This window comes from Eptatretus burgeri, chromosome 9, assembly GCF_056783735.1.
Source record: "Eptatretus burgeri isolate ZD-2024b chromosome 9, Ebu_testis_v1, whole genome shotgun sequence".
In the NCBI taxonomy this organism is placed as follows: domain Eukaryota; kingdom Metazoa; phylum Chordata; class Myxini; order Myxiniformes; family Myxinidae; genus Eptatretus; species Eptatretus burgeri.
Window position 1 is genome coordinate 75,100,283 of NC_140969.1, and position 16,182 is coordinate 75,116,464.

Below are 16,182 nucleotides of genomic sequence, written 5' to 3' on the forward strand. Positions count from 1 at the left end.
TTTTTACCATGAAGCAGTTTCGGAGATACAGAGGTCCAAAGTTTTACTTTTTCCAACATGGCTTCCACACCACGTGAACTATTCCATCATAATTATCATGAAAACATCCTGCATGAGTCGTCGCACATATGTTGAAAATGTCAATCAGATAAGCAGTTGCAGAGAAAACAGAGAAAATTTGCATGTACGGACCTGGGACTTGTACAGACCTGGGACCGTACAAATGTACGTATGTACGGACGGACAACTTGAAAAAAAATGCCTCCGGCGACTGTGAGCAGGAGGCATATAAATTAAAAAGGATGTAGAGATGTTCCTCCAAAAAGTACGTAAACAAGGAAGGTGTGAAACCATCCCAACATCTTTCTTTGAATAATGGTTGTCCCGACTCAAGAATTGGCTTCCGGTTCTGGGTTTGGAGCGTCGGCAGGTCTCCTTCGGGGCTCTCTGCTGACGATCTCAAAGTTAAGATTCCGGTCGTTATCTGTCCCATTTAAGCTGTTTATTTTCTCACCGACATCTTACTGTGTGTTCCTAGTTCGGTTTTGTTTCAAAAATCGTGCTATTTTGTGAGTTTTCGTCGAACTTGTCTGACCGGGTGCTTGAGGCCTACCCATCCCTTTCCCCGGTGTACGATCGTGTTTATTTGTATTCTCTCCCCATTACCTTCAATTTCTATCTTCCCCACTTTCCCAATGTCCCCCATCCCTCCCACTAAACACTCTATATCTTGTCTTAAATCCCAAAAACTTAAAAAAAACCTTTCTCCTTGCACACTCACGAGTCTCGATCTTTCTTCTTCTTCTTCTTCTTCTTCTTCTTCTTCTTCTTCTTCTTCTTCTTCTTCTTCTTCTTCTTCTTCTTCTTCTTCTACCTCTTCTACCTCTTCTTCCTCCTGCTGGCACACCATCTTTATTCTACTGAGCTGACCCTCTCTCGCCATTACCTTCTCAATTTCTTCCTACAACCTTCCATTCCCGATTCTTACCTGTTCTTCAAAAATACATCAAAAAATAATAATCTTCCTTGTATCCTTTCGATCTCTACACCTCCTGTAACCACGTTTCTCGCTCGACTCTTCCTGGTACTTTTCATCGACCCAGCAGCTTCACACTGCGTTTACCGTTCCAAATTCACCACACACTTCCACGATTTTACTTCAACCTTCCGTTTTCCGAATGTTACGCAATCCTTATTGAAAATAAATAATTTTACTTTTGACTATACACCTCCGATAGCCAATTGCTTCTCCCATAGCCATGTGATCTTTTACACCCCCTGCGTTTATCCATCCTATTTCACCATTCATCTCACAATTTTTTAGACAACACGTCCATGACCTAATCTGATGAAAACTCTCTCAAACAATAATAATAATAATAATAATAATAATAATAATAATAACAATAATAATAATAAAAACGATCTCTTATAATGCTTCATCTTCCTCTTTCACACGTGTGGTACTCTTTAGTGTATCATAATGCACTCCTCTTCTGCTATTTCATCAGACTGCTCTCAATTCGACCTTTCCTTCATACCTTACCTAAAAAATCCAACTGTTACAGCGTTTCTTCTCTCCATTCTCTGAATTCGCCTCTATTGCATCCATCAAGAAACGTGTTTAATCTCAGCTCTGACCTACAACTGAAAAAAACTCCAGTTTGCTACGAATGTTGGCTTTCTATCAACCTTTCTTTTTTTTCCAATTTCAGTGCCAACTCACCCCTCTCACCCCTCCCTCTCAAACCAAACATCACACTCTTCTCCCTCCAAGCCTTCCTCTCACCTCTCTCAAAAACTCCCTCCTCATCTTTCTCCCTCAACTCTCCCCAGTCACCCCCCTCACTCACCCTTCTTAAAGTTGCCCCACCTCTCCTCCACAATGCTGATGCCTTCCACTGCCCTCTCACCTCCATCTCTTCACTCCACCTCCTCAAATCCTCAACCGCCTTCTGCCCCCTCTCTTGTCCACCCTCTCCCCCAGCACCACAGAGCCTTTTCTCCTCCTCATCCGGCCCCCTCCCCTAGCTATTCTGCAATCCCTCCTTACCTCCCTCCCTCATCCCTTGTCCTACCCCCCCTCCCCTCCCATCCCCTGCACCCAAAGCCTCCTCCCCTCCCTCTTCATTAACATTGTGGACCTCAAATATTGGGGCCTTTGCTCAAACCTTTCAGGTCTTTCCATACAGGTTGCCACTGACAAACCAGACATAATCTGCCTAACAGAAACTTTCCTCGCCCAAGTATCTCTCACTGGTTACTCCCTCCTCCCTCTCAGTTTTCTCATAAATGCTCATAAATAATCTAATTGATGCCGAAATAGAGTGGCTATGTGGTAGGCACCCCCTACCTCTATTCACAATTTGTTTGGCCCCACAGTTAGTTACCCACCACCCTATCTTCTTCTTCTTCTGGAAGAATACTGGATACAGTATGTATGTATGTATATATATATATATATATATATATATATATATATATATATATATATATATATATATATATATATATATATATATATATATATATATATGCAATCATTCAATCATTCAATCACACACAAACACCATCTGCAAGGCATAAGTAACACTCATAATCACCCCTCTTTCTGTTATATTTTCTTAAATGTTAAGGTTTGTATTCATTTTATGTAGTGCGTGCCTGTGTGTGTATGCGTCGATGTGTGTATACATATCCACCACCAGTCAAAAGTTTTAAAAGACCCCCATTTTTACAGCTATTACTGAAATTTAAGCAGTTTAATGTTTCAATGTACTCTGAAATTAAAGAATTGAACTAATAAACAATTACAGGTAAAAAATAAATCAAGGAATCGTTTTGTTGCACAAAATTTAATCTAAATTTTTGACTCATCATCGATGTCAGAAGGGTGGCTACCTTGTGCAGATATAACAGCCGAACATACTTGTGGCATTCTTTCTACAATGGAAATCAAATATTGTTTGGAAAGTTCTTCCCAACACTGTTGCAGAAGATCTCACATGTGTTGCACTTGTAGGTTGCTTTGCTTTCACCCTTCTGTCCAGTTCATCCCAAACCAGCTCGATGGGGTTTAAGTCTGGAGACTGTGCTGGCCATTCCATGATTTGAAGCCCACAGTCTTCTTCTTTTCTTCTTAGGAAGTTCTGACATCGCCTGGATGTATGTTTTGGGTCGTTATCTTGCTGTAGCATGAACACCTGACCAACTAGGCATAGACCAGAGGGTATTGCATGGCGCTGCAAAATGCTGTGGTAGCCCTTTTGGTTCAGGATGCCAGTGACTCTGTGCAAGTCGCCGACCCTGGATCCAGCTAATGAGTCCCAGATCATCATGCTTCCTCCTCCATGTTTGACAGTTGGTGTCACACACTGAGGAACCATCCTTTTCCCTACTCGACGGCGTACAAAAACCCTCCGTGATGAACCGAAGATTTCAAATTTTGATTCATTGATTCATCGGTCCATTAGACCTTCTTCCAGTTTTCAATAGTCCACTGGTGGTGTTTCATGGCACAGGCAAGCCTCTTTTTCTTATTTTGCCATCTTAGCAATGGCTTTCTTACTGCCACTCGACCTGTCAAACCTGCAGCTCGAAGTCTTCTCGTCACGGTTGAAACTGAGACTTCCTTACTTCGACCATTGTTAAGCTGTGCTTGAAGCTGCTGTCCTTTGAGCCACCTATCATGCAAGCTGTTGATTCTCAGAAACTTGTCTTGTGATTGTTTTGTGGCTTTGGGTCTGCCAGTCCTCTTCTTGTCAGAGTTTTGTCGAGTTTCCAAGTACCTTTTGATGGTGAAGGAAACTGTACTCACTGACACCTTGGTTTCCTTTGCCATTTCTCCAAAGGAAAGACCTACACTATCAACGTTTATAATGGTCTGTCTGTCTTCCTTTGTTGATTGTCTTTTTCTCGCCATTATGATTGCAATATACGACTTCCTGCAGTGCAATATTGTCCAAATAATGCTTCAGAGGGTGTAGTAACACAGTCTGATCCAACACTGCTTTTATACAGATAAAGGGTTTGTAACTAATCAACAAAAGTTGGGACACCTGTAGGAAATGTTTACATCAACTTTCAAGGCTTAATTTACGTCCATTGCTGCAGAACAGCTGCAGTTGCTTACCCATTACTTGTTCCCTGAAAAGGGCCCTTTTTAACAACACTGAAATTTACATTATTTTTCAGTTTTTGGTAACCTAAACTTTTTTTAAACCTCTGGCAGTTTACCGCTTTACTTTGTACCATTTCAGGTTATTCAATGGACTTGAACTGCTTAAATTCCAGTGAAAACTGGAAAAATGGGGTGTTCTAAAACTTTTGACAAGTAGTGTATATATAAATATCCTATATAATATTTCTGTTAACGTTTGCGCATAATTTGACGTTTCTCCTACGAAACTGCTGGACGGATTTCCGCCATTTTCGGCATGTGGGTGGTCTGTGGTCTAATGAACAGCACGGACTATGTGAGATCAGGCCAGATGGACAGGTTTGGGATTTTTTTGGCGATTTTCTAATTTTTACATTCGTTTGCATAGCAACGTGTGACGTCACCGCTGAGAGGCGTTATGCCACTCCTAGAAAACAGCATCTGCAATGTAAAACCATCCTCTACACATGCTGATTATCTCAGAAGGTGAATTTGACACAAAAAATGTAACAATAAACATTGTATATAAAGAAATTCGATAAATCACATTGTGAACACTGGATATATTGACGTCCTAACGAACCCTCACTTACGAAACTTCGCGCAGAGCGTGGGATTGGCGAGTATGTATATATATATATATATATATATATATATATATATATATATATATATATATATTATATATATATAATATATATATACATATATATATATATATATATATATATATATATATATATATACATATATATACATATATATACATATATATACATATATATACATATATATATATATATATATATATATATATATATATATATATATATATATATATATATATATATATTGTTATGGAGCCCAGGTTTGGTTTGAGTTTCGCCACGAGGGGTAGTGATCGATTTCCTCCCGAACACCTGGTCCTGAGGCCACTGGGCAAGGATAACTCCATGTGCCGGAAAGTTGTTAGGCAACCATGAGCACCGATTGGTCCTACCAATCCAGCAGGGTTACTTTATATCATGTGATACCTTTTGCGTCGATGGCCACACCAAGGGGGGTCTCGTGCTCTCCTTGCATACTCTCGTTAACTCGCCACATCAGGTGCAGTTGAGCGGAGCGGCAAGAGTATGCAGCGTCTATCAGAGCAAATTACGTGGATCAGAACTTTCCGGCTATACTGCATGGGGACTTTGTGGAACAAATAGGGAAAAGATGCTATGAGCTAGGTACATTTATAAGACAAACAATTTATTGCAACATATGAAGCAAAAGGACATGCAAATATTTGCAAGGAACAATAAAGGACACGGTGGAGAACTACACCAACATAAAGAAGTTCCTCAACCTCAACTTATACTATGACAGACACCATCAGAAACATACCCTGAGGAAAGTTAGTGAGCAAAGAAAGATGTGAACAGACGAGATGTTTATGAACTCTGTTGTACCTGGTACAGCCGATAGACAAATGCTTCCCAGTCATTTAGGAGGGAAGGGAGGAAGAAAACTGAGGATGTCTAGGTGTGTAGCCAGAGGATGTGCAAAACAAGGGGTGCAATGAGGTGCAGTAAAATTCAGATAAGGTGCAGAGAAGAAAAATGGAAAGAGGTGCGTGCCTGTTGTGTCGCTATGAAAAGAACGTTCGTCACAACTTGCCCTTGCCAATTGCTCTTTTGCGTCCACAGCAGACGAGATGGAAAACAAACAAGAAAAATGTGTGAGAAAATAGCCTAATAATGAAGTGTAAAAATGTCTCAGTGTAACTGCTAATGGTCTGATAACTGTGATCGGTCTGGCACTTGGTTCGCTCGCCCACCTCTTCAGCTCCACCTTTCACCCCGTACCGCTGGTCAAGCCAAAAGTAGTTCTCTTTCCCTCCCCCTTGCAACGTGTTTTATACATATTTGGTGAGGGAGGAACTTAAAGGTGGATCAGGACAGACGTTAGGTATTTCTAAGCATCTCCATTGCTGCAGGACGCTTCCCCAAGTGTTGGCCCTGCCCATGCGAGGACTCAGCAGTGGAAATGGTCTCATTCACTTCTGAACTCTGTCACATGACTCATCTCTGACTTTCAATGGGGGTGAGAGTATCTGTTGGCACTCTCCGGCCACGAACATGTGCTGGACACAAAATGTGTGCTGAAACAGACCAAGGCTATCCATGTGATAGCGCTTAGGCAGTAGTTCCCAAACTTTTTTGTCCATGACCCAAAATTTGAAATCACATTTTCCTCGCAACCCAAATGATACTGGTACCTAGTGTCCCTATGATAAAAATTGTCAGAGAAAATACTTTTGACATGAAACCCCCCCTCAAAAACTGAGATTTTGAGGGGGGGGGTTTCAAGTTTGGGTCACGACCCTGGATTTGGGAACCCCTGCGCTAAGGCTATCCATGCGATGGTAAACAGATTTTAGCACATACTTGCACTTCAAACTACCCGCCAGAACATCCCAAGCTATGTTATGTTATGGAGTAGTGGTTGGGGCATCGTAGCAGTTGTAGAGGTTTGTGGCCAAGGTACAGTAAGAGAGCTTGAACTGATGTAGGAATTTTTAGAAAGGCATTGTAGTGGTTGTAGGAATGTTGTATCATTGTGGTCAGAATCTGGAGAAGGTCTGAGGTGAGCGTCTGCTTGGTAATGGTGCGAGGTTTGAAAGTGGAAATGCACGCTTATGCAAATGCACTAACTGTTGCTGTGGTCTGCATGCTTGCATGACAGAGAAGGTCATGTGTGAAGTAAAACAAAATAAGTAAAGGATAAAGAGTAAAGAATGGGGAATAAGTCCTGCCTAAATACCCTCACAATGCATTTTGTCCCATAAACCCACTAGATATGAGGGGAGGGCTATCTAAAACGAATAGTAATGAAATAATTGTCTCGGGACCACTATATGTTGTCTGCCATTGCCTGGGGGTGAGCGCCATCTTCGCAGAACCACAGCAATATATACAGTAGGTTGACTGATGCTGCAGTTTTCAGTGTAACAGCTGACCCTGCATGATACAGTGGACAGTTCCGTGATTTTTTTGCAGAGACTGCAAATGAGCTGGATTTCCCATTTAATGTCTAAACAAGTTGCATTTAAATGATCGGAAGCTTACCACATACATGTTTTTTTAACGTTACTCATCAATTAATTAATTAATTATCTGTGTTGCCTGAAACTCTCATAAAAAAAAATAAAACTCACATTTTTCACAGAAGGCCATTTCGTTTGAATTTCTTCATGTCATATTTCATTCCAATATCCTCCCTTCACCTTGTTTCAGAATGAAGGCACATTTTTCTTCTCTTATATCCTTCCAACTTGCAAACACAACCACTTTCCACAATTCCTTTTCAAAACTTGTCCCATGACCTTGCTAAATAGACAATGTCAAGCAACCTATATTCCTATCACAGGCCGTTAACGGCGAGTACCATTGCTGTATCCATAACGACAATTGTGAATTTGAGTACACAGGTCACTCACTGCAATTTACAAATCATCATTTCCAATATTTTGGCTGAAAATAGAGATTAGAGGTCGCATAATCATCCTTTAGCGTTTTCGTCTGGATTTGATTCTCAATCTGGCAAAAAAAAACAAATGTCGTCCTGATACTTTGTTGGAAGTTCTATGAATGAGTGCACTGTCCTTTGTGGAACATTAAACTGGGTGTCGTGCCTACTCGTATTTACTGGTGGATGTTAAAGATTATGCAGTACCATTAGTGGACAATTCATGGAAAGGTTCCTGAAGCCATTGTTTGCTCACAACTTTGACAAATCCATACCCTAAGTTATTGCCACCTCTCAAAGTTACTGCCTAAGTTACATTCCTAATACAACAGATGGTATGAAAACAAGTCACAAGGAAATGCAAGTAAATATAAATATAAATGTAGGAAAAGGCGAATCCACCTATTTAACCTGCACTCAATCTCCACTCCAATAATATATCCCAATGTACAAAGTACGTCAGTTTTGACAAGTACCAACAACGAACATTACTAAAGATAACAAGGACTTGTAAAAAGACAAATTGCTCACTGTGGGACAAATTGTGAAACAATAAAAAAGAAGACTGACAGAGGGGGTCAAAAAGCTAACACTTCGGCTGACAAATGAACGGAAAATTTCTGCAATACATCCAGATATCCAAAGCTATCCAGAAACCAAAATACAAGGACAACTAAACGTGATCCTTCATGCCTAGTTAGCCAAGCACTTGGTATGTGTCGACTTTGATATATCATTCACATTTTAGAGTTATCGACTACCTCAATTTCAAAAAGGAATCAAAAAGTTTCAAAATTAAAAACATGACATCAATTCCAATGGCATCAGGAAACTCAGCTCCTGGTGGGAGAAAAAGTACAACTCTCGCTGTAAACTACAAAGAAAAGGAACAGCCGTGTGCTCAGTCCCAAGACAATTTCTCCATAATTGGGGGAGGGAGGGGGGCATTCAAACTGACTTGGTAAAAAAATATCTTGACTGATTGTCTTCACATCATTGTTCTTTTGCATCACATACACCACTGTTTTTAAAATATTTTCTTTGACTAAAATTCTGCCAGCCCTGGAACCAACCTTGTCACTCTATACACTGAACTGTGACATGCAATTACATCCTTTCTATGAAACAACAACCAGAAGTGGAAATAATATTCCAGGTGCAGCCTCGCCATTACATTTGAAATCTCGAAAAATCCACGTTCATAAATCACTCGTCAACATGTGACCGCCGTTTTTCCTCAACTTACGGAGTTGGAGACAATTGTATTCTCATGTTTTTTCGCCTGTGCTGCACTATTCATGCACAGAGTGAATGAAAGTGCGAGCTCAGCTCAGCCTCGATGCCAAATGAGTGGAAACCAACACATTCTTTCGCTTCTCATGGGCATCCAAGACTTTTGAAATGAATCCTGAAATGGCCATTCAAAGCCACGGGTCCAGGACCATGTGTAGACTTGAGTAAGCAAGACATAGATGGCAACGAGACTCAGAATGCGACCTGGCGGCAGAGCAGGAAATGCTGCGAGCCTGTGAGAGCCACATCTATGCGAACCAGATGGTCTTCTTCGTGAATTTGCCCGACAGCTGAGGCCTTTTGAAAATTCTGCACAACACATCGTAGCCATTCAAGTTCATTCAGTTATGTCAAATTCAAAAATCGGATTGGTCTGTAACACTTATAAAACCAAGTGGGCTTTGGCTCACCTTCATAGGTTTACATCTTTACGTTGAGGAATATTACTTCATTATGTGTGGAACATAACAAATCTTCAAACGGAAACATGAACCAGAAGAGAAAATAGTATTCCATAACTTTCCAGAAAATTACATCAACACCGATAGAAGTTTTATCCCATTAAACTAAAATAAATAAATGTTAAGAAAATAAAGGTTGCTGAATTGCGGAAATTGACAAAAGTGTATGGTTGGGCTGGAAGGATGGTCTAGATATACACACACTCACCTCTAAGCTCTCGAGCCAAGGTTCAAATCTTGACCAAACAATAAACTTTCATCCTGGTGTTTCATTGGTAGGGTGATTCTTAAATGTGTCACCCCTCGGATGGACATTAAACTGGGTGTCCCACCTGGCGACACTAGATGGTCGATGTTAAAGACCCCCTGTCTCTCATTCATGAAGAGTAGGTGAGCTATCGCAGTCACCCTGCACAAATTACAAATTCCTTCGTCGAACGTCAGACCTGACCCTCCAGTTCATGAAAGACTTGGGCCAAAAACTTTTGACGACCAACCACACAAGAACATGGGAATAATTTTGGCTGTTAGAAAGAAGATCACCAATATTACATGATTTGAATGTATGAAAAATGTAATATTGATCCATGATATATGACTCACTTGTATGGACTGCACAGTATTCCCTGCAGAGCATCAAGAAACGATTTTTTTTTCTCAACAAGTAGAATTCCTTGGTAGCATAGCTTTTCCACTTGCCCTATCAATGTAAAATCAAGAAGCATTTTGATCTGTATTTATTTATTTTTGTATACATTGACAAGGCTTGTGTGAGAGCTTACACACAATGCACAGCAAGGGGGGCATCAGACAAAAGGGGTGGGAGAGGGAAGGACAAAACAGTGGGGAACAGAGACATTAGGAGGTCTGTGGAAGGGAGAGGGATGGGGTGGAGAACACGGGGTATACAATATGGACACGACAGGGACTTTCAGGAAGGAAAGCAGCGAATTTGAAGGAGGTGGGTTTGGGGTGGATTAACGGAGGAAGAAAAGATCGTGGTTTTGGATGGGGGAAGATAAGAGGTGGTGGTGAACAGCTATTTTGAAGGCCTGGAGGGAAGAATGGGATTGCAGAGTGTGTAGGAGTTTATTCCAAAGGCAGGAAAAAAGAGGGCTGAAAGAGTGAAGGTGAGCAGTGATTCGTGATTTTGTTAGTTTTACTGGAAGGGGGTTGTTGGCGGACCTTGAGTGCCCTGCAGAAATATGGTGGGGACATATGGCAGACAGAGCGGTGGGGGGGGGGGCAATACCAGAGAGGAGATGGTAGAAGACAGAAAGCCCACCGACCTGCCTGCGGTGAGAGAGTGAGAGCTATAAATATAAAATTCACTATAATTTGGAATTTCAGACATGTTACAAGTAGTCCACAATACTCACAGGAGAATGGAGAGGCAGAGAGAGCAGTTAAAACAGGGAAAGAGATCCTCAAGCAGGAAGACCTTTTCCTTGCTCTACTGATCCACCTCTCAACTCCCATACCAGCTCTGGGAGCGAGCCCACCTGAGCTCATGTATGGTCGGAAACTACGGACAACACGACCACCCACACTATCTCTGCTCATGCCTTATGTGGTGTCAACCATGATGCAATGCGGGAGCATGACTGTTCTGCAAAGCATCAACAAAATAAGTACTGTGATCGCAGAGCACACCCTCTACCTGAGCTGCACCCTGGTTATCCTGTCCTTGTTAAAGGTGATGGAGGTAAGGGTTGGAAGCAGCGGGCTGGTTCAGGTGGTTCAGCAATGTGCTCCCCGGTCATACATTGTGCAGATAGGACGAGGAGGGTGACGAGGAGGTAAATGAATTAAAATTAAAGTTGTGTTCTGAATTAAACTGCTTACTATACTTGGCATAGCTTGTGTGCCAGAGGGAATTTAATAATTAAATGTTGGAGATACTTGTGCAGGGAGATTTGCCCACAGTGGTCAAATATGATCTCATCCCTCAACAACTTGCTCAATATCTATGGCAAACAATCACATCTATAAAACTGCTCCACATACCTTATCAAAGACTATGAGATACAGCTTTTTGGAGTACATCTCATTCAAGTGGTGAAAAAGGTCCAGTAATTAATGCAGTATTCTTTCCATAACACTTGTGAATCGAAAACCTTGGGAATCAAAAAAAAATTCTGATCAAAAGTTGTTTGAGTTTAAGGCCCACACCACTCTTGATGTGCAGTTACCTTTTTGGAGGTAATCACATCATGCCTTGCACATATAATACTACTTCAAAGTCATATCCAAATCCTGTATCATACCCTCATTTAAAACATCCCTCACTTCACTCCCACAGTAAAGAACGTGACAATGCTTCAAGTTCCATGGATAAGTCGAAGCTGTTAATTATCTTCAGTAATTTAGATCAAGCTATTCACATGTTTTAGGAGTATAAGGAAAGAGGAACCCAACCATTAAAAAATAAAAAAAAATTAAAAAGATTCGCCTCTTATATATTTTCGTTTTGAACAGAGGAAGTTCACAAAACAATTGAATCAGCATTAACAACAGATTTTCTTCTCCAACGATGTGAAACCAGACATAAACTCCTACGCAAGGCAAAAAACAAGGCCTGACCAGCAAGAGTAAAATCAACCTCTTACAGAGATTGATACAAAATGATTGCAGGCGGTCACTTTGAAGTTCTTGAAGAAACAATGGGGCTGAACAGAGACAAGGGAGTTGGTGCCCCAGTTGGACAAAATGAAGACCAAATGAGCAGAGTTGAGCAAAAGACTTGAACAAACAAGGAAAGGTGAGTGAGAAGCAAATTTGTTGATGGGTGTTGCAGAGTTGAAAGGGGAAACATTGCACAAAACGCAGATAAAGCTAGGGAGGAGTTTCAAAAGTGAATCCACTTTTTTGCCATAAATACAAATTTGTTGTTTGTGTTATCAATAAATATCACCAAATTATATCAATAATATCAATAAATGCTCACTACGTTTGTATGTCTGTCCCACCTGGATAATCGTTGTTCTTGAATATCCATGGAATCCAAACATTGTTTTTCATTTTAAAGCTTCTCCTTGAATCCAAGTTGTCATGTTCAAATATATGATCATTATTATTGTTGTTGATTTTTTTTTGTGGGGGGGGGGGAGTGTTAACGAATAACAGGCCGAGCTCACAGCTTAGAGGGAATCAATCAAAGAAAATAGTTACTCTGATGAGGTTGAGGTTATAATTTGAACGATATTCTGAAAAATTTAAATTTAAAATTTAAAATTTACTGATAAACAAAAGGTTGAAATTAATTGAGTCTGCAACTCCACAATCGTTAACCTGCTTACGTTGTAATTCAGCTCATTTATTAAAGGGAAGAAAACTTTACAAGAACAATACAGCTTGTTGCATCTCGAAGTGTCAAATTACTCATTGGTTTTATTATTCAACATGAAAAGCATGCACACATGCGCGCACGCACACACACACACACACACACACACACACACACACACACACACACACACACACACACACACACACACACACACACACACACGGAAAGTGGCAACAAAATACACAATCAATTGGCTTGATATCAAATCACCTGGGAGAGACAATACCTTGTAAGTGTCTCCGAGGCCACACCAAAGGCAAAGCAGTGTATTGCAGCTCCTGCGTTGACATGAACAGCCTGGTGGCAAAAGATACGAGATCTCACCTCGGGTCACCACTCTTTGGTTGTACCTCTGGCGAGACCATGAAGTAACAGGACTCATCACTTCAGGTGTCAAATTTGATTGCCTTGGAGTATTCATCATGCTCATCCAGCTACCCCTGATCCAAAATTTGTAAATGGTCTGTTCTCCAGGAAAAAAAAAAGCAAAGCCCAGACCTGGAAAGAGGCCACAGCCCTCAGCACAAACGTCGCTGTTTTCCTCCTCCCACAAGGGCGTTTTGATGGTGGACTCGTGACGAGGCCCAACAGAGGGGCTTCAGTGGTCTCCCTGCTTCACAGACTGGCTCTTGTGCAAACCATTACCTTGAAAGGTGTCACCTTTACATCTAATGAGCACAGCAACAACTTTTTTCCAACAGCCGGCCCCATCAGCCTATGTCTCAGACAGAAAGCGAAGTGGGAATAAAGCTAAAATGGGAGTAAAGTGTAACATATGGAATATTTTGTGCATTTCCTCTTGGGTACATTTTGACCAAACCTTTTTTGGGATGAACAATTTCAAACTCCTGTAAAAATTTACCATGACAAAATCCTACATTCCATCCCCCCCTGACAAACACATTCTGACCCTCCAGTCGTTCTTCCACACCCATCTTCTATGCCAAAGATTGATGCCACCAAAATTATGACTTTAAATGGCTGCTCTGTATGGAAAAACAACAACAAATATTTATCATGTCGTCAAGATATTACTGTGAGCAGAAAACTATCAAAACAGTCATCAACTTATGTTTAGCATTACTGTTCAAACTAAAAGCACTTGGCTAGGAAATTAGATTTCTGCAAGAAGGCTAGGCCGACAGTAGATATCACAAAATGATTCCTGAGAATGGATTAGCATGTTCAAAAAGATCATCTTATATTAAAATGGAAGGAAAAACAAATGGTATGTCAGCTTTTCAGGGCAGGATGTTTACATGGGCAATTTTTTTAAAACTTTTACTCTGCAAAAACGGGGATTAAACTTTGAGCAAATGAAACCATTTTATGATATTGCAAATTTGTGGTCTTAAACAGATTGCTCCTACTTTTCTGTACTCTCATATCTGACAAAATTATTTTTAAAAGGTTGTCATAAAAAATCTATTTTGTGGAAACTGGGGGTGCATTGGCACATCCCTTCTAGCAGTTATTATTGACCAATGACATCAAGTGCCAATGTGTTGTTAATGATTTTAATTGGAAACAATGTCATGATGTAAGTGCGAATTTTTTTTCGTTTATGCCGGACAATTCCATTGCGCAAGAATAACTGCAAGAGGGATGTACCAATGCATACCCCAGTTGTTTTGTATCACAAGCTGCGTATCTGGTCTACGTCCACATGAGACTCTTGTATTCTGACAGATTCACAGAATTAAAAACAGTGACAAAGTATGCTTTCAAGCACTTTGCCTTGCCAAGTTTTAAATGACGAACAGTGTGAAAAATTATCCTGACAATATATTTATGCCAAAGATTGATGCCACCAAAATTAGAACCATAAATTAGATTAGAACCATAATTAGATGCCACCATAAATCTTATGTAAATCAATGTTTTCTCCACACCCAAATGGAGAAATGGAGATGGAAACCACTTTGGCAATTTCAGCAAAAAAAATTAATAAAGTCAATTATATGAATAATTGATCACATGCTAACCCACCCATTGACTGGAATGTAACCAGGCTATATATATATATATATATATATATATATATATATATATATATATATATATATATATATATATATATATATATATATATATATATATATATATATATATATATATACATATATATATACATACACACATGTATACATATAGTATCCCTGTGTCGTAAGAGGCGACCAGGGTTGCGTCAGGAAGGGCATCCAGCGTAAAACCTATGCCAAATCAGTATGCGGATCATAACACATACTTACATATATATATATATATATATATATATATATATATATATATATATATATATATATATATATATATATATATATATATATTTATATATATATATGTATATATGTATATATATATATATATATATATCGTATTTTCCGGTGCGTGAACTGCACTTTTTTATCGGCAAAAAGGGTAAAAGTTGGGTGTGTCGTTAATACATGGGTATAGAAAAAAATTAGTCTTAAAAATAATCAATGCTGAATTTCTATCATATGCCTCATGAACACTTGTTTTTTTTTTGAGCAGTGGTAAATGCTGTTAAGCTCAATTCTGCTGTTTAAATTTTGAAAATCGGTTCAGGTTAAAAGTTTGTCCAGCGCTTTATGAACCGTGTGCAGAAAATAAATATCACGCTCGAAAACGTCTGGAGACACCCAGAGTTTAGGTGCGTGGCAAAAATAAAGCCTCCATCCATCCATCCATCCATTGGGACCATACTCTGTGCAGAGCGTTGGTGCTGCCTCTGCAGTCTTCTTGGCTGTTGGGCACAATCCTTGATGGATTGCCACTCCAACACAGGATACCAGGAAGCTGGTACTCATTTTACCAACCTCAGAAGGATAGCAGGTCGAGTCAACCCCACCTGGTATTAATTCATCATTGAAGTGGGATTTGAACTCAGGTTCTTCGGATCACAAGCCCAAACGGCCCTTTTCAGGGCCACAAGTCCACAATAAATATTTAATATATCGATGTGAATCTCTTTTCTTCCTTTTTCTCGTTAATAAAATCCTCCTTATAATATTAAAAATCATAAAGAAAAATAGAAACTTATCGGTATCCTGTCCTCTCTCTTCAACTTATTGAAAATGAGAATAAGACTGTTTGGCCACATTAAGCGGACATGGGAGTAAGCATGTTGATACCTTCATCACTATTCCATGCAAAGTTAATGTCGAAACGTATTTAGATCTAGATCAGAAAGTAAAATGATCGATATATTAATTTATTCTGAGGGTGAAAAACATGGGGTGGTTCATACACGGCCGCGGTTTATGCACCTGAAAAAACGGTATATATACATATATATTAGACTGTGGCCCGAGCTCCCATTTTGTTTCGTTTTGTGACCCACCTTCTGTCTATACCTGTATTGATAACATGTGTGAAAATATTCT

The 16,182-nt window shown here is 39.9% G+C and overlaps 1 protein-coding gene across 6 annotated transcripts in view; it reads right to left on the reverse strand.

Annotated features, from left to right (window-relative positions):
* LOC147020373 (FERM domain-containing protein 4A-like) overlaps positions 1–16,182 on the reverse strand; it is a 327,216-nt gene that overhangs the window by 201,772 nt on the left and 109,262 nt on the right. The window contains exon 1 of one of the 6 annotated variants that reach the window (XM_085895684.1): positions 13,002–13,279. The exons of 1 other annotated variant lie outside the window; for it this stretch is intronic. In XM_085895684.1, the coding sequence (XP_085751810.1) occupies positions 13,002–13,205 (204 nt within the window). In that variant the 5' untranslated portion in view covers positions 13,206–13,279. Of the gene's footprint in view, positions 1–13,001; positions 13,283–16,182 lie in introns of those variants that run through there. 4 more of the 6 variants (XM_085895687.1, XM_085895683.1, XM_085895686.1 and 1 more) reach the window with 4 other exon arrangements.